At 53.0% G+C, this 25,070-nt stretch overlaps 11 protein-coding genes across 11 annotated transcripts; 7 read left to right on the top strand and 4 right to left on the bottom strand.

Annotated features, from left to right (window-relative positions):
- Positions 1-303: 303 nt before the first annotated feature.
- N0V89_008762 (uncharacterized protein) lies at positions 304-1,476 on the bottom strand (the record flags this gene model as incomplete). The annotated part of the gene is made up of 4 exons (XM_056217515.1): positions 304-636; positions 693-806; positions 1,104-1,367; positions 1,423-1,476. The coding sequence occupies 4 exons, from the start codon at positions 1,474-1,476 to the stop codon at positions 304-306; spliced, it is 765 nt and encodes a 254-aa protein (XP_056069071.1).
- A 1,960-nt stretch (positions 1,477-3,436) lies between these two features.
- Positions 3,437-4,515, top strand: N0V89_008761 (uncharacterized protein; the record flags this gene model as incomplete). Its single annotated transcript, XM_056217514.1, has 4 exons — positions 3,437-3,548; positions 3,614-4,123; positions 4,191-4,432; positions 4,480-4,515. The coding sequence occupies 4 exons, from the start codon at positions 3,437-3,439 to the stop codon at positions 4,513-4,515; spliced, it is 900 nt and encodes a 299-aa protein (XP_056069070.1).
- Positions 4,516-4,978: 463 nt separating this feature from the next.
- N0V89_008760 (uncharacterized protein) lies at positions 4,979-6,269 on the top strand (the record flags this gene model as incomplete). The annotated part of the gene is made up of 3 exons (XM_056217513.1): positions 4,979-5,540; positions 5,596-5,750; positions 5,850-6,269. The coding sequence occupies 3 exons, from the start codon at positions 4,979-4,981 to the stop codon at positions 6,267-6,269; spliced, it is 1,137 nt and encodes a 378-aa protein (XP_056069069.1).
- Positions 6,270-7,287: 1,018 nt separating this feature from the next.
- Positions 7,288-8,916, bottom strand: ISN1 (IMP 5'-nucleotidase; the record flags this gene model as incomplete). Its single annotated transcript, XM_056217512.1, has 7 exons — positions 7,288-7,581; positions 7,635-8,380; positions 8,452-8,599; positions 8,651-8,665; positions 8,723-8,743; positions 8,798-8,808; positions 8,892-8,916. 7 exons carry the CDS (start codon positions 8,914-8,916, stop codon positions 7,288-7,290), a joined length of 1,260 nt encoding a protein of 419 aa, XP_056069068.1.
- A 387-nt stretch (positions 8,917-9,303) lies between these two features.
- SRB4 (RNA polymerase II mediator complex subunit) lies at positions 9,304-11,298 on the top strand (the record flags this gene model as incomplete). Its single annotated transcript, XM_056217511.1, has 1 exon — positions 9,304-11,298. The coding sequence occupies one exon, from the start codon at positions 9,304-9,306 to the stop codon at positions 11,296-11,298; it is 1,995 nt and encodes a 664-aa protein (XP_056069067.1).
- Positions 11,299-11,667: 369 nt separating this feature from the next.
- N0V89_008757 (uncharacterized protein) lies at positions 11,668-15,712 on the top strand (the record flags this gene model as incomplete). The annotated part of the gene is made up of 6 exons (XM_056217510.1): positions 11,668-11,803; positions 11,857-12,813; positions 12,935-13,071; positions 13,513-13,541; positions 14,625-15,230; positions 15,280-15,712. The coding sequence occupies 6 exons, from the start codon at positions 11,668-11,670 to the stop codon at positions 15,710-15,712; spliced, it is 2,298 nt and encodes a 765-aa protein (XP_056069066.1).
- A 418-nt stretch (positions 15,713-16,130) lies between these two features.
- Positions 16,131-18,694, bottom strand: N0V89_008756 (uncharacterized protein; the record flags this gene model as incomplete). The annotated part of the gene is made up of 2 exons (XM_056217509.1): positions 16,131-18,517; positions 18,574-18,694. 2 exons carry the CDS (start codon positions 18,692-18,694, stop codon positions 16,131-16,133), a joined length of 2,508 nt encoding a protein of 835 aa, XP_056069065.1.
- Positions 18,695-18,953: 259 nt separating this feature from the next.
- Positions 18,954-19,488, bottom strand: N0V89_008755 (uncharacterized protein; the record flags this gene model as incomplete). Its single annotated transcript, XM_056217508.1, has 2 exons — positions 18,954-19,414; positions 19,482-19,488. 2 exons carry the CDS (start codon positions 19,486-19,488, stop codon positions 18,954-18,956), a joined length of 468 nt encoding a protein of 155 aa, XP_056069064.1.
- A 598-nt stretch (positions 19,489-20,086) lies between these two features.
- Positions 20,087-21,619, top strand: N0V89_008754 (uncharacterized protein; the record flags this gene model as incomplete). Its single annotated transcript, XM_056217507.1, has 1 exon — positions 20,087-21,619. The coding sequence occupies one exon, from the start codon at positions 20,087-20,089 to the stop codon at positions 21,617-21,619; it is 1,533 nt and encodes a 510-aa protein (XP_056069063.1).
- A 579-nt stretch (positions 21,620-22,198) lies between these two features.
- Positions 22,199-23,063, top strand: rpl13 (60S ribosomal protein L13; the record flags this gene model as incomplete). The annotated part of the gene is made up of 5 exons (XM_056217506.1): positions 22,199-22,251; positions 22,307-22,337; positions 22,402-22,510; positions 22,560-22,610; positions 22,660-23,063. 5 exons carry the CDS (start codon positions 22,199-22,201, stop codon positions 23,061-23,063), a joined length of 648 nt encoding a protein of 215 aa, XP_056069062.1.
- Positions 23,064-23,596: 533 nt separating this feature from the next.
- N0V89_008752 (uncharacterized protein) lies at positions 23,597-24,643 on the top strand (the record flags this gene model as incomplete). Its single annotated transcript, XM_056217505.1, has 2 exons — positions 23,597-23,868; positions 23,953-24,643. 2 exons carry the CDS (start codon positions 23,597-23,599, stop codon positions 24,641-24,643), a joined length of 963 nt encoding a protein of 320 aa, XP_056069061.1.
- Between the last annotated feature and the right edge of the window lie 427 nt (positions 24,644-25,070).

Below are 25,070 nucleotides of genomic sequence, written 5' to 3'. Positions count from 1 at the left end.
CTGAACGATCCAGGGATCTCCATCCTGTGCAGAACAAACAGACCAATAACGAGTAAAGCGGAAGATGACGGCACGCGACATATCATGGGCATCAAAGAACCTCCATTCGTCAGATCCGGACCAAGACCTTTTTATATCTTAGACGTCCACATCGTCATCAGACCTACTATGGTAGTATCCGTCTATTACGCTTTGGAACTCCCCACGTGCTGATATTTGTTGCTTCTAGTCTGTGGTTGAGCTGAGATGGCTTGTAGCCATTACGGCCAACTACGCGCTACTTCCCTCTCCGCCTGCGAACTCCTACTTCGTTACAACATCAATGTCCCTTTGCACCCTAATTCCCATGATCCCCTTTGGCTGGACAATATGCTCTGTACTACTACTATCGTCGTCGTGCTTTTTCCCAGATGGGCTATAGATATGGGCCGAACTGCTTTTCTGGCTTTCCAACTCGATATGGCCTTTCTGACTTCCGGTTGGGTAGCCCGAAGAGCGCGGCTTGCTGCCGTTCCCGTATTCCCCACGCCACCACCGAGAGGATAGCAAGGGGCGAATGAGGGGTGCGTTGCTAACAAGCATGGCGACGAGGGTTTCGCGGCAAGCCCAGATTGCCGGAGTGGCGGCGTCGGCATTCTGTTTGGTATTAGAGCGGTTACATGTGTTTATCTTGGGATGAGAAGGATTTGTACCTTAAAGACGAAGACCACGCGGAGGATGGCAGCGATCATGACGAAAATTCCAGCACAGAGAAGCAGGAACAGCATGATCTTCCGCGAGAGAGGCAGCTGGGCCTGCAACAGCATCTGGATGAGATGTTAGCGATCCGACCCCAACATCTGAACAAAAGGTCTGGTCTCTCACTGGAATGGGTATTGCGACTATGCAGAAGTCAGTAACTAGATTGACGGCCAAGACAGTTATATAGAAGGCTGGGTTCTCTGGAGTGCAGTGCTCTGCTCTTTGTCAGTACAGACGAAGTAACTTTCTGTGTTGGTAGCAGCGAGAGTCGACTTACTTCCAGGATCAGGGTAGATTTGCCAATACCGATAGAACGGTCGACAAGCCGAAACAAAAAGAATGATGTTCACGAGCCAGCTGACGATAACGGCGTAGAATATTGGCTTGATGAACTTTGCAGATTTTAGGCCAGTAGTGACACGCTTGAAAAAGAACAACATGCATATCTTCAGCGTCCAAAGCATGCCAGTGTAGGTAAACCATCCTACTATAAAAGCCTTAGAGCCTCGAACCCTCATGGCCGCCTCTGCTGCGCTGATATTCTTGCGGTACTCGTCCGTCATGTTGGCGTTGTCGCCGCTCTGCGAAACGATGTGCGCCATGATGGACATTGCGGTGAAAAATATCTGCCACTCCATTAGCTACGGGCTTTCATTAGGGGTGGCGGTACATAATGCTTACCCAAGCTATCGGCATGAGATAGTCATCGTAGTCCAAATTTCCAATTCCCACCATCTTGATGCGGGTGTAGTACCTCAAGAGCACCACAACAGTGGCGATGCTGTACTCTACCCATGTTTCAACGACGAGTTGTTGAATGGAAGACATGGCCAACCTCTACTTCAGAATAGAAGTAGCTGCAACTTCCCCACGAATCTCAACAGATGCGCCAACGGGAGCTCAGGGGAGGGTTGGTCAAGCTAGTGTAAGAGACGGGAGCCCTTATGTCTACAAGTCAAAATTCCTCGTAACATAGGGAGCAGGAACTATGCCCAGGTCACAGGTCTACCTGAGGCTCTTACCCTGGGGCAAGGATACCAGATGCTTGTCACTCCACTGTTTCAAATTTTGGCATTGAGCTCCACAATCATAAGCTATCGTCGATGCCCGTTTGGGCGGCCAAGCTACTCCATCATGTTCCGGTTTATTTCCGGACAGACGTCGTCGAATGTCCAATTGTTGATGGTTGGTCTCCACTGCGGCACGGGGAATCGATCGGCCATCCGTTTCGTACGGTAGCTGCCGATCACTTCCCTGGCCATCAAGCTTTGACAGAACTGAGTAACGTGTCGGCAAGGCGTCCAACGGTTTTGCTGACGGGCGTTCATGAACTAGAGATGATGGACACTAGGGACAAGTGACATCCATCACAGACGGAATCGCGCACTGTTGGATAGGGGCACATGTGTACGTGTACCCTCCAAAGTTGTCCATTTGTCTGTTGCATTTGCATACTTTGTGAAGGTCGTTTACGACTTCGACACGATAAAGGAGCCGCTGGAGGTTTCGTTCGAGCGAAGCTAAAACGATAACGATCTGAGCTCGCGATACCTTGTGTCAAATGACCTGGATACCTATGACAACTGCTGAAAGGTGATAATGTCGACTCAATGCCCTATATGGTATCACGTTAACGAATGGGGTGTATCGCACACGTACTTATCATTGGATATTGAATCTCAGGGACAACCTTGGAAGTCATCATGTCTAAACCATCCGCCCACTCGGGCAGGGAAACTTTTTGAGAACCAATGCAGTAGGGCAGCCCTAGATGTTGACTCGCTGTCCGAATCAATATTGAGCCTGACTGCCATAGGTGCAGGAAGGAGGTAGGCACGTCCGTTTGGATCACTACTAGCTGCCAATATTCTTGTGAAGGGAATTTTCACTTAAGTCTACGAAACTGACTGACTCGGATCAAGCACATTTTTGCGTGATGGTTACTCCAGAAGGCTGGCGAAGCTGATCTGTGTCCTGAAGGGTACGACGACGCGCCCATCTCCGTGGGAACTCGGAAGCGGGTGTGCCGTCAAATGGCAGGGCCCGACGCTAAAAGCGCCAAGAGCATAGCCGAGGCAGGTACGCCCGTGCAAGTGTCTAGCGTGACAAGGGTATCGTCCAGGAGCTACGATACGCTCGCGTACTTGCTTGAAGTGTGTATGTACCCTCAGACTCAACGAAAGACTCTCGCTAACGATTGCTTGAGGATACCGTACAGGACTCATCCACGAACAGCACCTGGGAATCTGTATTGGCTCGCACCAAATGCATTCGCAGCTCCACAGGTTCATGATAGAGGCCCGAGAGAGGCTCACGATCCTGTCCGCCTCACGCGCCTTTGCGATGCATCCTGCAGCATGCCCAGGTGACCCTTTCCATGCTTGTAGATACCCACAAAATGGTCAGACCACGCCAGAACTGACTCGAGGACATGGCTAGACACCGTCTTCCCGTCTTCCCGCCCTACCGACCCCACTTTATCGATGTGATCCAATGGATGGCAATGCAAGTCGCCCCATCAACCCACAGACACTTTCATCCAATCGCTCGCTTTTGCGACGACCGCGCGATACTCCACAGCGGTGATGTCTAGGGGGATAGTAAAGGCAGCGCATCTGTCCAATTCCCTGGCGTGTTTGTCTTGATTGCTCACACATTGTTCCGCTGATTGCGACAGTATCATACATCTCAAGTCATGTCTTTCGTAACGATCAGGCCGGAGACGTTCAGCAATCTTGAGGACAAAGTCATAGTGATAACAGGAGGGGCCACAGGTATCGGTGCCGTGGCGGTGACGGAACTCTTGTGTATGTCAAATTTGATCCTTCGTCTTGGACCAAATATCAGGTATGCTGATCCACCTAACCTCTAGCTGCGGGTGCTAAGGTAGTGCTTGGAGATGTGAAGGCTCCGGATCCCGCACCCACTGACGATAGGTTCACCTTCATCCACACCGATGTCACCAAGTACGATGCAGTTGTCAATCTCTTCGCCACCGCCTCTGCTGCTCATGGTCGAATTGACCATGCAATCAGCAACGCGGGGCTCGTAGAGATAGGCCAACTGTTCGCAACCGGAGAGTCAGACGACGCAATACGAGAGCCTCCTACCACCGCCGTTCTAGATGTAAACCTTAAAGGGACCATTTTCGTCACGAGAGTTGCGGTGCACTACCTCCGCCGTAGTCTTGTACGAAATGCCTCAACGCAGAGTGATGCCAGTATCTTGTTGGTCAGCTCTGTCGCCGGCTTCGGTAACTGGCCTGGCCTCTTTCAATACTCAGCCAGCAAGCATGGGGTTATGGGCTTGTTTCACAGTACCAAAGACTTCCTATACGGTTCTGAGGGCATCAGGATTAATGTGGTGCTTCCGAACATGACCGGTACGTCGAATCCGAGATCGACCTTTACTCGATGAACTCCAGCCAAGCAAGTATTGACGATGCGCAGATACTCAAATGGTCACTGGTGTTATAACAGCCTACAAAGCCAATGGTGTTCCTATCAACGAACCCAAGCACGTTGCGAATACGTTTCTCCATAGTTTATCGAACGACGTCAACAGCGAGGCGTTCTATGTCTCGGGTGGAAAGACTTACGAGATAGAGAAACGACTGGACGAGGTGAAATCACAATGGTTAGGGCAACTCCTGTTTGATGAGTTGATGGCGGGACAGCAAGCGCTGGGAGCTGTAAGTATTATGAAACGGCATTCGGGATGGATGTTTACTGTTACTAGGGTAGCAACTGGACCAAACGTAAAGGTGGCCAATAAACAAGAGATGACTATGCAGGAAGGAAGAGGGCGACGCGACGATGGTGATAGTTTGGGAAAGTATTGGTCAGATGAAGTTTGCGCTGCGTTAGAACTATGACATCTGACCTGTGAACGGGCCGAGGTCGGTAGGGACGAAACTCAACACCACGCCGAGGATCCAAATGCCCGCGACTGCCCGCGGAAGATGCCTAATTCCCCGCAGGGTTAGCTCAGCATCTACAATAGGCTAAAGTCCCCAAAAGTATCTACTGTAGATACTTCCGGGGAGTCGCGGGCATTGGTGTATACATTCTACCCCTCACATAGTCACGACATCCGTACCCTATATAGAGTCTCTCTCATGCTGTGATGAAATGTATTACTTCCCCTTCCGCGCGTTGACCAGTCGCCATACCATCGACCCCGCTCTCCCGCTACACAGTTCCCCTTCCCATTGACCCCAGCCCCCTCCCACAACACCATGGCCCGCATAAAAGTCGGCGTAGTTGGCTACGGCTTCGCCGCCAAGTCTTTCCATCTGCCTTTCATCGTCGCCATTCCAGAATACGAAGTCGTTGCTATCCTTCAACGAGCAGAGGCACCCGCCGATCCCGCCTCTGCAGCCAAGGGCTCACACTGTACAGTGGATTTCCCACATGTCACGCACTACAGATATGCAGAGGACTTTTTCGACAACTCAGAAATAGAATTTGTCATTGTTGCAACGCATGCAGATACGCATGCGACGTTCGCAGAGCAGGCGTTGAGGGCGGGGAAACACGTGATCGTCGACAAACCCTTTGCGCGGTCCACACTAGAAGCAGACTCAGTGATAGAAATCGCCAAGCAGGAAGGACGTGTCGTCACCTGCTTCCAAAACCGAAGATGGGATGGAGATTTCCAAACTGTACGCGAGCTCGTTAAGAAAGACGCTTTTGGTGGTATCAACGAGGCCGAAATCCACTACGACTTTGACCGCGCCCCTTGGCTTCATGCTTTGAAGAAGGAGTATACGCCGGGTGATGGGCACATGTTTGGCTTGGGTACGCACACTGGCACAGCATAATGACTCCAGACGTGCCTAAAATATCTCTATAGGAACCCACAGCCTCGACCACGCCTATGTTCTTTTCGGACGTCCCGCCTTAGTCACCGCGTTCTTGCGCACACAACGCGGTGTCGAAAGCGAAGTCGAAGACTCTTTCACAGTGATACTGCAGTACGATGGTTCCCGGAAAGGTCTTTTGGTCACAGTACGTAACGCCTGTGTACGAAGTCGCTCTATCTTAGACATGATACCACATACCCGACCCCACTGTTGAGTTACACTGACTTCGTACCCATGCGTCTAGGTGAAGACCAGCGTCGTTTCGCCCATGGCACAACAGCTCAAATACTGGATCCGCGGCACCAAGTCCTCGTACATCAAGTACCAGGCCCGTAGTACATGTCCGCAGGAAGAGCAGATCGCGAAAGGGGCGGATCCTCTTGATCACGATTTTGCCGCCGAACCTCACGTGCTTCGGGGAACCCTTACCTCTTACGATAATGTCGACGGCGAGGTGCAAAAGTTCGACGAGGAAAGTAGGAGATACGTAGGGAACTATCCAACGGTTAGAGGATGTTGGATGGGAATCTATCAGAATGTTGCTGATCATCTTAACGGAAAAGCTGAGCTAGCCGTGAAAGCCAATGAGGTGCGAGATGTGCTAAGAATTATTGAGTTGGCACGGGAGTCGCATGAGAAGGGGGTTACTGTGGCGTGGAAATAGTCATGATCTCTGTGTAGGTTAAATAACGTTGCGTGTTACTGCCACGGTCCTTGGGTATCCTTCCCTTGAATGAGCCAATGTTTCTCAAAGAATGCCATTTGAGGAAAGTTTACTGAGTGGGGCTCTGACTGATGTTACCTTCTTCAGGAAATTGAACGAAGAAGACTTTCCGAGGGAGGAAATAGTCCAAAGGAAAGTGCCACTCCGTTAATGCCATATGATGTTATTGGTTTAACAAAGCCAACCTGGTCTCCAAAGTTGATTGGTGAACGGAAAACTCTACACCACAATTGATAAGACAAGACCTTTCAGAGCTCTTTCGTAAATGCAATCTCTTCGCACCCATGGCGCTTGTCGGACAACAATGCGCAGACGTGGACAGGTCCGACCTGCGATCAACTGACAGTCTTGACGCAATTCGTCGATGCATGAGATGGGCAGGGGCAAGCCAACTTTCGTTTCCTAGTCGACGAACCTTTCCACAGTTCAAAGTGTTTCTTAGCGAAATGGCTATGGTATTTATGAGCACGGATCCCCTTGTCTCCCCGGCTGTGGACCTTACCTCCCAGTGACGTGTCATTGCCCCCAGAGCTGCAAGAGCGCGGCCTTACGCTCGTTAGCGACATTTGATGTGCTCTCTCCGATACCGAGTGTCAACACCTCACCGGCAATGCTTTTCGATTTCTAGATACGTGATCAACTCTATAAGCTGACTGTTTCACAATGGTACCTGGAATCCAGCCGTGACCTCCGTACTAACTTGGGTCTCACCTTCCGTTAGCTATTGGCAGCCATATGTAGTGTGGAGCCACTGAGGGATGTAAAATATCTGACGGGCCCCAAGTGGTCAACATGGCTCCGTCGATCCTCTCGGAGGAAGCCTTACAAGCTCTTCACATTGGCAAGCTGTTGAACGACATGTAAGAAGCTTGGAGGACCTTAGTTTTTTCTTTCTTTTTTTGTCATACTCATCACAAAGGCAACCTAACACCTAGCTCCTCTCACTCATTGCACTCGCTCACCTGAGCTTGCGCTGCTGAATCTCCTCTAACTCCGCCATCTCGTCGAGCAATTGAACCGTCTCCGTTGGATTAGCTATCCAAGCTGTGGTGCATGCCAGTCGAGCCTTGAAGTCGTTTGCACCGGCTGACAGGAACTGGTCTCCTACATGCAGTGTTTTACTTCCTTCAATACCACCGAAGAACTGTTGGCATGCGAGCACGCCCCATGACTTGTCTCCGATATCAACGAACACGTCGTTGCCGCCATTGAAAGCGCAAAACGGGAGGCGATTACCAACTTCGGACATCTCCTATCTCGTGTTAAGTGTATCTGAGGGTGTACGTAGAGGGCTTATTGGCTTACCAATATCTTCTGCGCAATCAGGACAGTCTCTTCGAGCGTCTCCCGGCAGAATTTGTTACCAGGCTGAGGTATTATACCAACTGCTCGCTCCTTCCGCACAATGGTCGCATCCATGCGCATGTTCTTGACTGTGTCCCTCAGTGATGCTTCGGCGATGTCAAGCAACGCGGTGATGTCTGATTCTTCCCACAGCACCATCTCCTTCAGCAGCCATTCCTGTTTCGGCACTAGCTTCAACATATCCGGCACATTCCCGTCGAATCTAAAGCAGTAGTTGCTTTCTCCGCCCATGATGATGAGTCCCTGTTTTGCCGACTGTGGCAGATCCGAGGCGTAGATAGCGTCCAGAAGTCCATAGAGTCTTTCGTAGTATTTGTGTGCTTCGGTGTAGCCTGCTGCTGTAACGATGCCGATCTTGGAGCCGTTGCGCATCAATTTGAGAATGCGTGGAATCACGGGGTTCTCGGGTGTCAGACATTGGCCGTCGTTATACAAGGTTACATCACCATCGAAAGTGACAAGCTCCAAGGGCCCGTTGCGGATCAGGCTCATCACCTGGGCTGTGTTGAGAATGAGTCTGACATCGTTGAAGGAGGGAGGCACGAAGCGGCGCATGCTTATGAAGCGTCGTTGATCTTGCCAGATGAATGCATCGTGGAGGGCCAATGGGGTGAAGAAATTTGCAACCGAGGGCACCAGGAGCTTGAGTTTAGAGCGGTGCTGTGTTCCGGTCTGCTGGTGCGTGACTGTGCGTATTATGTTAGTAGATTAGACTAATTGCAATGTAGTCCGAGTCCAGCTCGAAGGAGCATCCTACTGTGATCGTTCACTATGTCTTCAACGTCTCGCATAATCTCGGCATATCGTCGCTGGGTCCGGGTGGCAGTGGCGTCAACGGATTCCCCTTCAGGCTCAAAGACAGCGGTAGGTTGGGAATGAAGCACAAATGGGACTGCTAGAAGGCCCTAAGAGAGCATTATTGTGCAGTCCTTTCCGGTGTATGTGAGGTGCAGTACCTTGATCCATTCAATCTAGTGTACATGTTAGATCCGGGCTCAATGATCCGAGGTCATGGCTCTTGCACGCACCAACTGATCTCGTCGATGTGTCTGGATAGTATGTCAGCGTCAGCAAACATCAAGCTAGGTGTGCAGCAAGCAAACCTTGAGAGCATCTAAGGGAACTAGTGTCAGCACGGGCAGCTGATGAAGCGGGGAGCCAAGGATGGAACTCCCCAGCATAAGACTGATGACCTACATTCTACGCGATATCTGGTCGTCATGGCGAATGAGGAAGGGAAAGGAGAGGAGCGGGATGAGCAATGAGGTCTGGGAGAGCCGCACGAAGGTGGGAGGCAAGGCGCCACTAAGCTGAAAGGGGGAAGGAGAGACCACGTGAATGCTTCAGTCTACGCCACACCAGATTCAATTGGACTACGGAGCGTTGGTCCGACTGTCGCAGAGGGGAGACAGTCAGATGCAGGGACAGGCTCCCTTTTGCATGCGCGTGGATGCGGTGAAAGAGCTCGTTGGCAGGGGTAGCTTCATAGATAGTCCCCGCTACCTCGCTAGCGCCGGCCGCGGCCGCCCGTTTGTCGTCCCTTGCAGCAAAGACAGGCCTTCTCCCACAGCACGCGCAACCACCACGCGTCGCCCGCTAATCCGCCCAAATGTCTGGCGCGGATTCGCTGTCGTCTGTCGCGCTGCGACCATGGCCCGCGCCTGCCAAGGAGGCCTTGAGCAAAGAGGACCTCTACGCCCAAGTTGCGCAACTAACGTCGGAGCGAAGACAATACCTGCGCGACATTACCGAGAAGACGCTCCTCGAAGACATCGCGGCCGGGCGGGATGGCATTGTGGACACAGTGGAAGGCGGGAAGCAAAATGATAAAGAGGACGTAACGTCACAGGCTGAGATGCTGGAGAAGTTGGGCAGGGCTAGACATGAGGTCTTCAACAAGCTTGACTGGGCCTCTTTTGCGGCTGGCAACGCGCTCAATGTCGTTTCCCTCATCCTTTCCCGCGACCTCGCGAAATATCCGAACAAGAAAGAGTCCGAGAACCTCTACACTCCCCCGTTCCAGGAGTTGAAGGTCCCACGCGGATCGCTGGGGCTGGTCAAAGAAGCACTCCCCGATGAAGACCCCTCGCAAATGAGGGCCGAGGAGAAGGCCCGGCTAGACTATGCCACGCGGAGGCAGGTGTTGGCCATGAAGGGCTCGCGCATGGAGGCTCTTGACTGGGCCACCGACACGCTACTCAAAGCTGCGACCGACCTTGAGAGCAACATCCGCAAAGAGACCAAATACTGGGATGAGATTTTATCGATATCGGACAAGGGTTGGCAGATGCAGCGCACGCGGAGGGGAGTGCGAAATGCTCCTTACGCCGTCAAATACGGGCCTCCGGAAGCCAGCAATCACTTCAAGGCACGCGGCTTAGCGCCGCTTCGCATGGACAAGAACGGTGATATCATTCTTGATCCGACTCTCACCCTCAAACCAAAGACACTTCGCGTGCGGATCAGCGAAAACGACAGGATCACAGGCATCTCCCAAGCGGCGACACGCGGCGTTCTGGACGACCTTGCGATCGAGAAATCAATCCAGCTTGCGCGGGCATCGCTTTTCGAGGAAGAGCTATTCTATGAGATGTCAATCGAAAGCCGTCAATTGCTCTCCTACGGGGTGGAACTGCGGGACACAGTCATCCATGTCACAGTGCCAGGCGAACATCCTACGCAACGTAAATTGTTAATTGATTGTATAGCCCAGGATGATAATGATCTTTCTCTTCATGGCGGCAGTCAGGACTGGCTTGCTCAGGATATTGCGGAGGGTTTGCGGATCTTGCTTGCACACGAACATCGCATGCGCCTATTCAGGCGTACCCGACTCCCACCACCAATGACACAACACAAGCGCCAACAGCCTACGCCGCCGCTTCTAAGGACTCTGCTCGCTATGTTCAGTCACCTGAACGCCGTGGACTCGCTCTATGCCTATCTTGGCGCAGTTGCAAACACACTGAAGAGCGCTGGACTTGGTTTGACCTTGGAAGCTACCAGGGAGCTGACGTGGGAGAAGCTGACCGCAGCAATCAAGACAGCCGAATCTAAAGATCTCACCGCAACCGATCAGCTACTGGCTACCCTCATCCGACCGTTCGAAGGGAAGGCTTCGATATCGCTTCCATCCTCAACCGAAAGCGCACCGGAGAACATCACCATCGGCACGAGAACCTACATTGGCCCGCCGCACTTCGGCACAGAGCACAAGATCACGTTACCGCCCTCTCTCCTTCAGCTATTGAACCTGGAGCACGACCCGCAGCGCCAGCTGAAATTCTCCTCCACCGAGGAGGTGAAATCATATCTTGACTTCATCCTTTCGCTAGACATCTCTCAGTCATTTCTCCTCAAAGAGTTCGGTGGGCGCTCGGTGATCAAGTCATCGGAGCCTCGTATATCGGTTGTTTCCAAAGGAAGCAGAAAGGGTCTGGTAAAGGAAGACGATGTCGAGATCGAGCTGGAAAAGGCAGCATTGAAAGCGACTGCTACCGCAATCGGACAGTTGGCCACGGGGGCCGCTATCGAGAGCTTTACATGGAATGGTACTCCAGGGCGACCGCCTCTAAAGGAGAAAGTGAGGAGCTGGCTATCGTGAGCACGTGCAGATGGCGCGACGCGATTGCGCGACACTTCATCTCACGACAACACGTCTGGCCGCTTGGCGTTCCTGGTCGATGATGTATGGATGGGTCATCGCCGCGCGAGGACGAGGCTAGCACGGGAGTCTCGGGCTAATGTGGGGTAGCTTCCCCATTCTCCGAGAGCTCTAACTCGAGAACGACGAAGAACGTGGACGATCCCCATGTTCACCAATACATTGAGAACGCTCATGATGACGCGAAGACCCGACCTTTCTATCTGCGCTTAGCTTCCGGTTCGTTGACGTACCTAGCAGCTTGACATAGGAACAATTGAAAAGCCAGGTACAACCACCTTCCAGCCTCTCTTCACGGTGCTTGTAAACATGTTGTCGTTACCAATATTGACAGCAGCATCGCTTCTCCTTCCCGCGCTCTCGAGTGCGCAGATCGCTCGCGACCCTGGCGTCTACGGGCCTCCACTCGAGATTGTACACCTCTATGATGATCAATGGCCGACAGGTACTCTCATTATCGCTCCCGATAACGCATTGCTAACGTTTCAATCCTACCAGGAATCACCGTCTCTCGCACCGGCCGCAAATTTTCCAACTACCCGCCCGGCCTCGATGCGAACAACACGAACAACGGCAGCAATGGAAAGTATACAGTCGCCGAACTGATTGGGAACAACACCGAGCGCCCCTACCCCTCCGCCGACATAAACAACCCCCCAGGCGGCAGCATAAATTACACGACCTACCCGCCCACCGGCGCAAACTACCAGAATTACCTTATCGGCGTGCAGTCCGTCGTCCTAGATGCAAAAGACAGATTGTGGATCCTAGACACCGGCCGCGCGCTTACATCCAACAGCACGCTCGTTCCTGCGAGTTATGGCGGGCCGAAACTTGTTTGCGTAGACCTATCCACTGATACCGTGACGAAGACCATTGTATTCCCAACCACCGTAGCGTACTCCGATTCCTATCTTAACGACGTGCGCTTCGACCTCCGCAAGTCCACAGCCGGCGTAGCATATATCACAGACTCCAGTACGGAAGGTCGCAACGGTATCATCGTGGTAGACCTGGGCAGCGGGGAGAGCTGGAGACACCTTGATGGCGCACGCGAAGTGCGACCCGACAGGGGCTTCGTCGCGAACGTGTGGGGCGAACCTACATACTACATCCCCGGGCCAGGCCAGCCGCTTACTTACCTTCCCTTTGGATCGGACGGAATTGCGCTTGGGGCTGATGGCGAAGATCTCTATTGGACCGCGGTAGGCAGCCGCACACTTTATAGTCTGTCCACAGAGAGGTTGCTAGATCGTAGTTCCAATAGCGAGCTGTTGGCGCAGAATGAGATACGCAACCGCGGGGAAAAAGGCGTCAGCGACGGTATGGAGACAGACACGAACGGATACATCTACGCTGGAAACATGGAGCAGGAAGCTATCTCTTTCTTCAACCCGAAGGACGCTTCCTCGACTATTTTCGTAAGAGATCCAAGGATTAATTGGGTGGATACTAGTAAGCTCTCCTTTCCGCCTCCCCCCTTTCACGTGTCCCCTTTACGTTTACAAATCAAAACGAAAAGAAAGGCGGCAGGCCTAGATGGGGAGCATGACATAAAACGTGCTGACAACAACAGTGGCCACTGGCGCAGACGGCTACCTCTATTTCACAGTTAACCAGCTTTCTTTCAGCTCGGCGTTCTATCCGGGGACGGATCGGAGGGTGAAGCCGTTTGTGCTGTTCAGGGCACAGTTACCCGGAAATGGGACGAGGGTGAGTCTGCTGTGAGTGAAAGGGGATGGTAGGGAATGATGTGGGGTGTAATAGAACCGGAGGGAACACCAGATATTTGACGTCGGAGTCTAGGCCAATTTCATTAAGAGATACATGAATACAGGGATTGGTCTTTAAATCTGAAGCAGCAAGGGGAATGCTCGGTTGCACGTGTGTTTAGGGAAGCTTAAGAGAGATAGTGTAGTCGTCGGCATAGGCGGAAACAAACACATATGATTCACCGGTCATCGTCTGCACCTTCGGGACGTTTACACGATTACCAGCTCTCCCGCCTTACAGCGATCGAACATTCCCGACCACTTCGTCTTGAAGAACCCTACTCTTCGTCAATTCTCGTCGACAACAGCGAGTGACACCAAAACCTCCACGTCGTTCTGATCGGGAGAGTGCTCGATCTACCTCGTAGCTAACATCTATGAGACATATTCTGCATATCACTTCCTACTACCGTTAGTCTCGGATAGAGGCCAGACGACCAGGTTCTGGCTATGCAAATGCCGCTTTCGCCCCTTGTGGGAGCACCTTGTGAACTCGGAATCGGCAAAGTGTAATTGCGCGGTAGCTGCCGCGTGCCCATGTGATGTAGACGAAGGTTCACAATGCAACAAGCACAGTGAAGTGGAAATAGGCTGAAATAAGCTAATGTAAATTGAGAGATAGCGTACGTTGCCTTGCACCTTCCGACCCTGCAGTCATTGATCGCCCACAGTTGGCTATATACACAATACTTCAAACCTTTGACTGCATGGATTGCAACATTGGATCCATGCAATGTCGTAGCCCAATAATTCTCTAGCCATTTGCGACTTCGTTTCTACAGTTGGCTATGATTGATCCTATCCGTCTACAATCAACGTACAAAGTTCCTATGTCCGGCATGCCACCATCTATCTCCGCCCCAACACGCTTGTTCACCCGCCCAGCCGTCCGCCTCGGACCAACCCGCCTGACTCAGCGCACCAGCCCGCTCGAATGATCAGCCTTGCGCCCGGAGAACGATCTTAACACCGCAAGCCCCTGGCAAGTCATTGCGATCGATAAGCATGTCAATAGGGTCGCAGGTGGTTCCACAGGAATACGCAGTATTAGCCTTTGGAAACCATAAGTTGATTGGCGAAATGGTTTCGTCAACGGAGAGGCCTTGAAAAAGATTTCTTCGTTGGAGCTGGACGGACCAAATGGCGGAGCGGTAGTCCAGATATGGTACACAGGGCTGTGATGCCTTGAGAGTGAGGACTAAAGGTACAAGAGGAGTCGAACGTCGAGGGGGAAATGGATACAAGAGCAGAGTCTTGCACAAAAACCCAGCTTTCAGACCATTACAGCCGTTCCACTCACCGGATTCCATCAGTAACTCCAATTCCGCATCTTCTGCACAACAACTCAAAAGCGCCTCAATGTCTTCGCTCAAAGATTATCTCGAATCCCAAGTGAGGGCCTCCCCCCCCAATCTCAAATGAAGTACACCCGGTTCGTCCAACTCGTATCACCTTGTACATACATCGTGCAGATTCTGAACCCCCTTCTCATAGTCTCGGCCGGTCGGGCCTGAAGGTCTCCTCCATCATCCTCGGCGCCATGGGCTTCGGCGATCCCGCCTCCTCCAACGGGCCGTGGGTCCTTGACGAAGCTGCCTCTCTCCCGCTCCTCAAGTACGCTTTCGACAAAGGCATAAACACCTGGGACACGGCCGATACCTACTCACAGGGAAAAAGCGAGGAGATTATCGGTCGGGCTATTAAACAGTACGGGATTCCGCGCGAGAAGCTCGTCCTACTGTCAAAGGTATTTTTCGGCGTGGATGAAGCCGAGGTTGTCAAGAAGGAGGGCGGATTCGATCTAGTGAAGGCGATGGTGAATGATGGCTCGATGGTCAACCGTGTGGGTTTGAGTCGGAAGCATATCCTCGATGCGGTAGATGCTTCAGTGAAGAGACTAGGGACGTACATCGATGTTCTTCAAATCCACCGTTACGATCCTGACGTTCCCGCTGAGGAGATCATGAAGGCGCTGAACGATGTGGTCGAAAGTGGAAAGGCGCGTTATATTGGGGCGAGTTCGATGGCGGCGTGGCAATTCCAACTACTCAACAACACGGCGGAGAAAAAACGGATGGTAAGTCGCTGTTTCCTATTCCCGTAGTCGGTTTTTGGTTGGTACGGCGAAAGGAGAGCTAACATGACGAAGGCACAAATTCATCTCCATGCAAAACTACCACAACCTGCTGTACCGTGAAGAAGAGCGCGAGATGCACCCATACTGCTTCCACGAGGGCATCGGCCTGATCCCTTGGTCTCCCCTCGCACAGGGCAAACTCGCTCGGCCATGGAGCGCTTCTTCTTTTCGGAGCGACAATAACCCCTTCGGCGACATGCTGACTGCGCCCTCTGATGAAGCCATCGTCAATAAAGTTGAGGAGGTAGCAAAGAAGTTGGGTGTGAGTATGGCGCAGGTAGCTACGGCGTGGAGCCTGAAGAAGAGCGTGAATCCCATCTTGGGACTGCAGAGCGAGAAGAGAATTGATGAGGCGTTGGGAGCTGTGGGTATCGTGCTAAGCGAGGAAGATGTTAAGGCATTGGAGAGCGTGTACACTGCGAAGCCAGTCGCGCCGCTATGGTAGTGACATGCGAGAAGATTCTTGAAGATTTAATGGGGCTTATTCTTCTGCAAAAATTCATATAATGAATCTAACCACTTTGCTAAGACACACTTGGGCTTTTCTTGAAGTCCCTAAATACTTCTGCAATGTCACATTTGTTTATTTTTGTGAGAGTACGAAATAGATACGAGGCCAGGAACATGAATTAGAGGCATGGACAAACGATGTATTACAATTCAAGTCAACAGTATCCAGGCGCGAAGCCAAAGCTGGGGTGGATTAAAGAACAGCGATAAAGGCAGGAAAGCGCGGCATCTAATAGTGGTACAAGGCAAGACGTTTCCAGACGTCTTCAAGCCCACCCAGTTCAAAGAAGCTATCAAGTTCAGACTCCCCAGCCAGAATACATCCCAAAAAAATGTGCAGCGAATCAAAAACCCTACAAGGCCGGGCTCTCAGGGGTGAAAAACTCGTCCGTAGGCGAGGGAATCTTATCTTTAAGCCACGTCAGCACAGCATCAGTGCCCTTCTTCAGCACCGCGTAGTTCGGTACGCGGAACTTGTTGCCTTCGATGTCGAAGCTCGTCAAAGTTCCAATGAGTAGACCGATCTGCGGCTCCAAGCGCACAATGTCGTTGTTGCTAAGGCTAACGATCTTTAAGCCTTCGAGCGACTCAGCTGAGACTTCATCAATGCCGTTATCGGACGCCAAAAGCGTCGTAAGCTCAGGATACGACTCGCGCAGAGTCGGCAGCGACCCTGCTATCCTGTTGTTCGAGACGTCGAGATGATGTAGCCTAGGCGCTGATAGCATCGAGGAAATATGCTTGAGCGACCTGAGCTTGTTGCTGCTGAGACGAAGTTCGCGAAGCTTGGGCAGCGCCAGGCTCTCCGTCAACGGATCAGCGATGTTATTTTTGGACATATCTAGCACGGTCAAGAACGAAAGCTGGGCTATGACCATTGGAATCTTGCTGAGCAAATTTTGCTGCAGATACAGCTGCTTGATGTCGTGCGACTCAGCAAAGCACGCTACGGCGTCTTCGTCGACTTCAGGCATAATCTGGGATGAGAGATCGAGTGTACCAGAGGGCGTCAACTTCCAGCCATTGCCTTCCACTTCGATGTCGGCGTCCTCTGAAATTTGTGACAATTCCGCATCTGGCACTGTTTCGGGACCCAATTTTGACATGAGATCGCGCTTTATGTCTTCTGCACCCATCGTCAAAAACTTCCGTTCACGAAGCGGGTTGGCCGCTAGTGTCAAATTCTCTAGGCCATCCATGAGAGCTATCCGCTCATCCAGCTTGTTAATGTTATTCGCGGTGAAGTCGGCATTCCGTAGCTGCTTCAACGAGCAGAAACCTTCCGGAAGTGTCGATAGACTGTTCTCGCCAACAAGCAGGGTGATCAGACTAGTCCAGGCGGCCACGTTCGGCATAATCGACAACCGATTTGTTGAGATATCGAGGTGTTTAATGGATGGAAGCAGGATCGTATCCGAGCCGTAAAGACTTGTGAGCGAATTGTTGGCTAAACAAAGATTCTGTAGATACGGCACGGTACCCACATCGAAAAAGCTGCCACTGAAAGAGTTCTTAGACGCGTTCAGGTCAATGACTGGCATGGACGTAAAGATCTCGCTCGGAAGGCTGGTAAGTCTGTTATCAGATACGTTCAGGGCCCGCAAATGTGTAAGGGCGCGTATCTCGGGCGGCAAGCTGGTAAGTCGATTTTCTTGTAGCTCCAAGGTTTCCAATGAGGTCAAGCTTTCGACTTTGGCAGGAAACGCGCCTTCAAGTTCATTCGCCGCGAGTTTCAGCTCGCGGAGAGTAGCAATCTGGAACACGACGCCTAATGTCTCCACGGTCAGTTTATTCCTCGACACATTGAGCTTGGAAAGTTGCGGTAATCGTCCTAGGCCCAACGGCAGCTCTCGGAACATGTTACCATGTAGATCAAGATTCTGAGTGCTGCCAAACTGTGGCACTACATCTTCGGATTCTACCACCGCTTCGTAGTCCACGTCAGGAAACATAGATTCCGGAAGGGTGTCGAGGTTGTTATCGGCCAGGATCATAGAGGTGAGGTCGACAACTTCACTCCACGCGGCATTACTCTCTGGATTGTATTCGTACATCTTTATTACTTCCTCGGGGATCTCTTTCAACTCCATTGCCGCAAGATTGAGCTTGCCATTCGCGCGGGCACCATCGACGCGCTTTCGCAAAAGAGAAAACCCTCCATTGGGCCGTTGATTGAAAGGATCATTCAAGCCAAAGTCGAAGCTCGCAATTTCGGCTGGATCTGGAATGATGGCATCACGCGGCGGAGTGTTAGTGCGAGGACGGGGTGGGCTCGCTACAGTAGCACGTTTTTCCGCTTTGGCCTTTGCGATCTGATCGCGCAATGCTTGAGATGAATTGGGCTTGGGTGAGGTCGCATCCGTACTATTCACGCTCTCTGACCGTTTCGCGGCCTTTGCTTTGGCAAGTTGTTCCCTCAACAAGGTGGAAGAGTTTGGGCCCTTTCGAGCCGTCTCTGGGGTCTTCCTTGCTGGCGAAGGTGTAGAAACCGGCGTGATCGCTGACGGTGATACAGCTTGACCGAAAGCACCTGCTACAGATGGTCGCGACACGGGCGTCCGCGCCACCATGGTCTTGCTGTTGGACAGAGGCCGGGTTCTCGGGTTTGATCCCGGGCTTTGCACCTGCGAGAGAGGCGGCTTCTTGATCGTAGAAGGAGGGACGATGGATGATCTTTTGCTGGGAGTTGCGGACGCACCGATCATGGCCGCACTGACACTCCGTGGAGCCGTCATTGAACCTAAATCGTTAGTCCTGTTCAATTGGCAGTTGTAAAGCCCAAGGGATTATGCATACCTCGCTGGGAAGCCAGAGGACCTCTCTTTGGTGTAGCCGGTATTGCTCGCGGCGTTCCATCACTCGTAGTTGGCCGTGTCCCATTCGACAACGCGGAAGCAGGTCTGGGCGGCGGACCCATTGAATCCCCATTGTTGAAGAAGCTCGATCTCCGGCGCCCCTTGCCGCCCGCAGGTGAGGAAGGGAGCTGTGACAGACTCTCTATCGTTCTGTCCGAAAGAGACGGGCGCGACCTCCTCACTGCCGGTGCCTGGGTAGGGGCTTCTGAATCGCTTTCCAGTACACAATTGGGCTCGTTGTCGTGGAACCCTGCCCGTGAGCTGGCTCTTGAAGACGCTCTTGAGGCGGAGCGGAAGGCATCCAAGTCTCCCAACACGTCGTCATTGCTTGCCCCCTTGGAGGATTTCGGGGGCTGCACGCTGGTTTTGGTTTGTCGCGATGGTGGGCGTCCAATTGGTTTCTTGAACACAGAAGCGTCGGCGACAGAGTTTCGCCCTGCAAGACTGGGAATGGAGCGTTTGGTCGAGAGCACGGATGCCCTGTTCGAGCTCGTATTGGCAGATGCCGGGGGAACAATGGATGGTCGGGCGAGGGACGTTCTCGAGGGTTTCTTCTGCAGCGATGACGGCGGGTGACTGGTCCTGATTGAAGATACTGACGGCTTCTTCTGCAGCGGCAGCGGCTGGCTGGCCCGTGAGACTGAAGATAGCGACGGCTTCTTGCGCAGCTGTTCGGTAGACGGGGTGGAGCGCAGTTGGCTCTGGCTGCCCGCCGGCCTGAGCACGGGGAGGCGCGAGGTCGGGCGTGGAATCCCTGAAGACGGGCGTGGAATCCCGGAAGGCTGCTCCATAGTGGTCGTTGAGGGACGAGTAACGTGTCGGCGCGTGTTGTTCACGCAAGCCCTGAACGATCCATGTCCAACCACGTGGAACTATCTGAGGGAGGCGCTTGCGATTGCGAGATAATTTGGTGCGAGGGCAGCAACTCGACAGCAGGGCTCGCATGCGTGCCTGAGCACGCGGGAGCAGCTGGTTACCCTTCGCAACGCAAGCTAGGATGCTGGGGGGGGTTTCAAAACGAGGCCATCCCAGAACGGCAAGGACGAACCACTTTGGTGCCTCGTTCCTGCCCGCGCCAACCTCGCACTCCCGCACCTGCCAACTCCGCCAAACCACTCTCCTCCACATCTCCTCCACACTTCACGCGTCTCTCCATACATCGCGCATTGCTACGTCTGGCTTGACATTGGTCGCATTGTGCGCGCGACTGCGGACCGAACCGACCGGACGCATACCCGCATATCCCTACAGCGCGCGCCCGACGCGACAGCCCCGCTCACCGCCACGGTCCTCGATTCCAACGCGCCTGTCTACCGTCGACCACATCCCTTAACGTGTCGCGCAAACCAGCAGACCACTGGACTTAGTTTCATCCCGCGCATTATTGAACGCGCGCGTCCGTCTGCAATTCTGACGTGTCGGTCGCGTCTTGGTCCCGTTTGCGCCTAGGCAGAATGGACTCCCAGGCACCATTGTCGCAGGCCTCCCAGGAGTCAGTACTTATGCCTTCCACGGAGTTCTCCACGCCGGTGACTCCTGAGAAGCCTTCTCCTTCGCGATCTGTGTCTCCGGTCGCCAAGATTGAGAAGTTCACCCCTCCAGCACCACCAACAACCGAGTCCATGACTCCACCTCCGTCGTCCCAGCTACCAAACACCCGTTCTGTGGTACGGACGCCGTCACCTCCAACTCCCGGACTGTCATCGCCACCACCAACCTCCAAGCTGCCTAACCAACCTTCAGCCCTGGCCGAGTCTGCAGCCGCCCTTTACACCCAGGAGCAGGTCAACAATGCATCCACCGAGGAGCTCCGCGCCATGGTCAACGATCTAACAGGCAAAATGCGCGATGTACGGCTATCTGCTGCACATCATAAACTGCAGTACAACATGGCTGTGATGGAAAGCCAGGAGTCGGCAAGCCGCATGGCTGTGGAGTTAGCCATGGCGCAGCGTGAGATTGATGTTCTGCAGAAAGCCGAGGAGAAGCGCCGGAACGAGGCAGTGATGCCCGAACAGACGTACCAGGAGTCGCCAACCGTGGCCGCCAATGCCATTGTGATGTCTGAGATGAATCGCCAAATTCAACTGCTACAGAATGAGAACGAAGAGTTGCGTGACCTGTATGACCAGCAAAAGCGAGTGACTGAACACAGGGAAGGGGAACTAGCTGGGTTGATGGAAGAGAATGACCGCCTGAAGTCGAGGATTCGTAAGAACCGCGACCATATTGCACCATACCTCCCGTATCTGGAGCAGATGAATGAGTCGCCACGTTCTACCTTTGGTACCCCGCATGCTACTCCGCGTCACAAGGTCAATCGCATATCTGCGCTACCTGATGAGAACAGTAGAGGGCAAAGCAACTTCGAAGCACTCCTATTGGCAGATAAAATGCTGAGCCAAGAGACTGCCACTGCACCTTCGACACCCGCAAGGTCGCATGGGCCACGGTCTCGATTCGGGCACACCCGAGGCGCTCAGTCGATGTCCTCGCTCCCTCAGACGCCAAGGGGACGCTCTGCTCAAGTCCCGACTGACATCCCAAGAACACCAACAACCTTCTCTGCCGTCAACATCCCACAGTCAGCACCCCCAGCTCGTTACCAGCAGGGGGTCGGAATGGTAAAGGCCGCTCACGCGCGACGCGAAAGCAGCAATTCCACCATCACCGCATCCAGCGTTGATGACGAGGAAGCATACACAGACAGAGAAGACGAGGAGGTTACCGAGTCTCAAGCAAGTCAACTCGCAACCAGCATGCTGCGCAGGGCGCCCTCGTCATCCAAGAGAATAGCCGCCCCATCATCACAATCAAACCTCATCCAAAGCAAAATCTTTGGCCAGGTCAAGAAAGGCCACGGGTTGACGCGTTCCGCCGAACTCGAAAAGAAGCGTCTGGCTTCCGAAACCCACGGCAGTCCGACCAAGCGAGGGCGGACAGATGGCGGCGTGGGCCTGGGCATCGGGCTTGGTCTGAGAGACTAGACTGAGCTATGAGCATCTAACGAGTGACGATCTGGTATGATGGCAGGGAGAATCTGGAGTTTGTATGGATTGGACTGGGCTGAAACTTCGACTTGTATTCTATGCTTTGGCATTTTGAAATGGCCTGCGTTGCCATGTTGTAATGCTAACAGAGACTAACTCGACTCTGTTCTCTAGGATTTGATGGATACCACTAAATGTTCGGTTGCGATGAGGCATGATGGGTAGATAGTAATCAATGTATGTATAGCCATCAGTAGCTTTCTTTTGAATCAAGTGCGAATGGTGCATTGATGGGATTGATGTCTTGGTAACGTATGCAAGGCCCACTTCTGATGCTACACCTAACCTCAATCCGATCTCGATACAGTGATGCAAGGCAGTAATGGACGAGACATTGATGAGATGCGACGCGTCCGTTGATGCATGAAGCTAGTGGACGACGCTAAAGCTGGCGTCCCGGCCAAACTCCCGGCCCGGCCTTAAGCGAGGAAATTTGCCCACCACCACCGAACCTTTCAAGCTCCGCTTTCGAACTCCAGCCGTACTAACCACAGGTCACGACCAAAATCTGCAAAAATGGCCATCAAGCACAACCAGCAGATCCAGAAGAACCACTTCCACAAGGACTGGTAAGCAACGCGATCAGGAAGCTCTATGGATGCAGTATCGCTGACATCTTCGCAGGCAGCGCTACGTCCGCGTGCACTTCGACCAGGTAATTCCCCTCTCAGCGACACGAGAGTAGTGGCGCCTGTGTCAGATGTTAATTGTTGGATTAGGCTGGGAAGAAGAAGAGCCGCCGCGATGCTCGCGCCGCCAAAATCTCCAAGGTCGCTCCTCGCCCCGTCGACAAGCTGCGACCTGTGGTCCGCTGCCCGACTGTCAAGTGTATGTTAGCTGGAGGTACGCAGGCAGCAATTGGCTAATTTCGATATAGACAACCGTCGCGTGCGCCCCGGTCGTGGTTTCTCTCTCGCTGAGTTGAAGGGTAGGCTTTGTTCTTGCCCGCCCACATGCGCGTCGCTAACAAAGTTCAGCCGCCGGCATTCCCCGCAAGCTCGCACCCACCATCGGTATCTCCGTCGACCCCCGCCGCCAGAATCTCTCCGAGGAGAGCCTCAAAGCCAACGTCGAGCGTCTCCAGGAGTACAGGAAGAAACTCATTCTCTTCCCCCGTCGCAACGGCAAGACCAAGAGCGGTGACGCCTCCGCTGAGGATGTCAAGGCCGCCAAGAAGGGCGACAACACCGTCACCTCCACCGCCTCCGTCCTTCCCATCGTCAACAAGCCCGTCTTTGAGGAGGCTTCCATCGGCAGCGTCGAGGCTACCGAGAACGCCTACAGGAAGCTCCGCGACCAACGCGCCGAGCAGCGCTACGCCGGTGCCCGCGAGAAGCGTGCCAAGGTCAAGGCTGAGGAGGCTGACGCCAAGAAGAAATAAGCGGTTACGAGTCTTAGGACGATGTAGCGGTATGCTTAACGATGGTTCAAAAATGGTGATCACGGTTCTGCGATGGATATTCCCAGCATGGGCGGCGTCAATGGTTTGGGGTAGCCTGCTACATAAGCAGTGAATGATATCTAGTCCTCAATGCAGCCACCGTTGCCGTGCATGTCAAATTTACGTATATTGTGGTCCAGCGTGCTATGCCCGGTTCTTTGCCCATTGCCTAAGGGATTGTTGATAGGTCTGTTATCCATGCTCGATTCTCTTTGAAACAAAAACGCGCATGAAGAACCACTTAGGAAAACTACTATTGCTCAAGACTACGATGCTCATATGAACTCCAAGTGCGGGGCCCCAAGCTTTACACTAGCTTCCTCAATCACAACACGACATTGATAAGAAAGGCTCCAAGCGCGCACCTTCTCCCACCTCACCTCACTCCAGCAACAACTACGCTAAATATTACACGGCAAAACTACCTCGATCTATAATATAACTAGCCATCAACTGATCGGCAAACACCCACAATGCCTACTCCGGAACCAAACCCTACGAACGCAAGTATATCCCACCGCACCTACTTCTACCCTTTACCGCACCCGTTGCCCCCGGGAACACCAATTCCCTACTCCCCAGGCCTGCCGAACCAGAACCCGCTCAATCTGCCGGAGACGCCCGTCGAACCTACATCCTCCCTTGTCTTGACCAGCACGACGAAACAATTCGTTGATATCCGCGTGTTCAAGCCGGTTATGAGAGAAGATCCTGAGTTGCCCAATGAAGGGGGACCGAGAGTGAGGTGAGTCCCCGTTGAGGCGGAAGCGCACGTGACATTGCACGATGAACTGGCATGGGGAAGGAAGAAATTGAGCTAAAGAGGCAGACTTGACTGGGCCTTCAGCGGCACATCCTCGAGCACCTCCATCCCAGACCCCTACCCGCATGGCATCACCGAAAACTCCGACACCGCCGCCCGCCACACAGAGCACCACCGCTCCTGGCCCAACCCGGTCAAGCACGCCTCATGGACGCATTGGCTTGACAGTCGGCATCCTGTTTCCACTTCGCCTGAGAACATGCCCAATGATGAGGGCACTATGTTTCCCATCAGCAGCACGGAGACTCTTGAATTCGGGCGGGGGGTCAATCCCGCAACGGGGAAGATGTGGGCATACGAGGAACTCTGGACGGATGGGGCGATTTTGTCTGCGCCAACGAAAGATGAGCCAGATCCGCCGGTTTTTTCAAGTGTTCTTCGGTTGGACGACCCGCAACACGACGTCCGCGGTGTGGTTGTCCGACTAGGCCGTTACTGTCAAGGAATCGTGATGAAGGGGAATTACGTGAGTGTTGAGCGGTGGGAGTGGGCGGCGAAGGAAAATGAATTTGGGGATAAGGAGGCGGTGGGGGACTGGAAGAGGACGGTTAGGATCGGTGATCAGTTTCTACCGTGTGCGATTACGTTTGAGCCGGGCGTCTTGAGTGAGGGTGGGAAGGTGAGGTATTGGGATTATGAGTGGGTTTGTGAGGAAATGGTTGCTTGGAAGGAGACGAGGAAAGAGAGTGCGAGCTGAAGCTTTGTGAATGGAGGAGAGGTTCGGAAGCGTGCACTTCGTTGGAAATGAGTATGAAGGTGTGTAATCCGCGTAGGGCTTGAGCCGTGATCCTGAGATGGATGAGTCAGTATACCCGAGACTAAGACAAGAAATGCCCAAGATTTCGGTATGTTGTACTGACCAGCTCTATCAAGAGACTGGACGAATGGAACTATCGCGCTTCTGCACGTATGTCAGACGCTATGGCAATCTCCCATGTTCAGGTCTTTTGTTCAATTCCAATTGGCGAACCCATACGCAAAAGCAGACGAAGAATCATCGCAACACAACTACGCATCCGGAGGCTCCTAAACTTCATTCAAACACTATGTGAGAAATCTTCTAGAGGGCCTTATCTGCCATCTGGAAATTCTATTCGACAATAAACTCAATGCTTTGTCGAGGC

The sequence above is a fragment of the Didymosphaeria variabile genome, assembly GCF_027946475.1.
Source record: "Didymosphaeria variabile strain IMI 356815 chromosome Unknown scaffold_6, whole genome shotgun sequence".
NCBI classification, from domain to species: Eukaryota; Fungi; Ascomycota; class Dothideomycetes; order Pleosporales; family Didymosphaeriaceae; genus Didymosphaeria; species Didymosphaeria variabile.
Note: the sequence above shows the minus strand (reverse complement) of the source record. Positions and strands in the feature narration are given on the sequence as shown.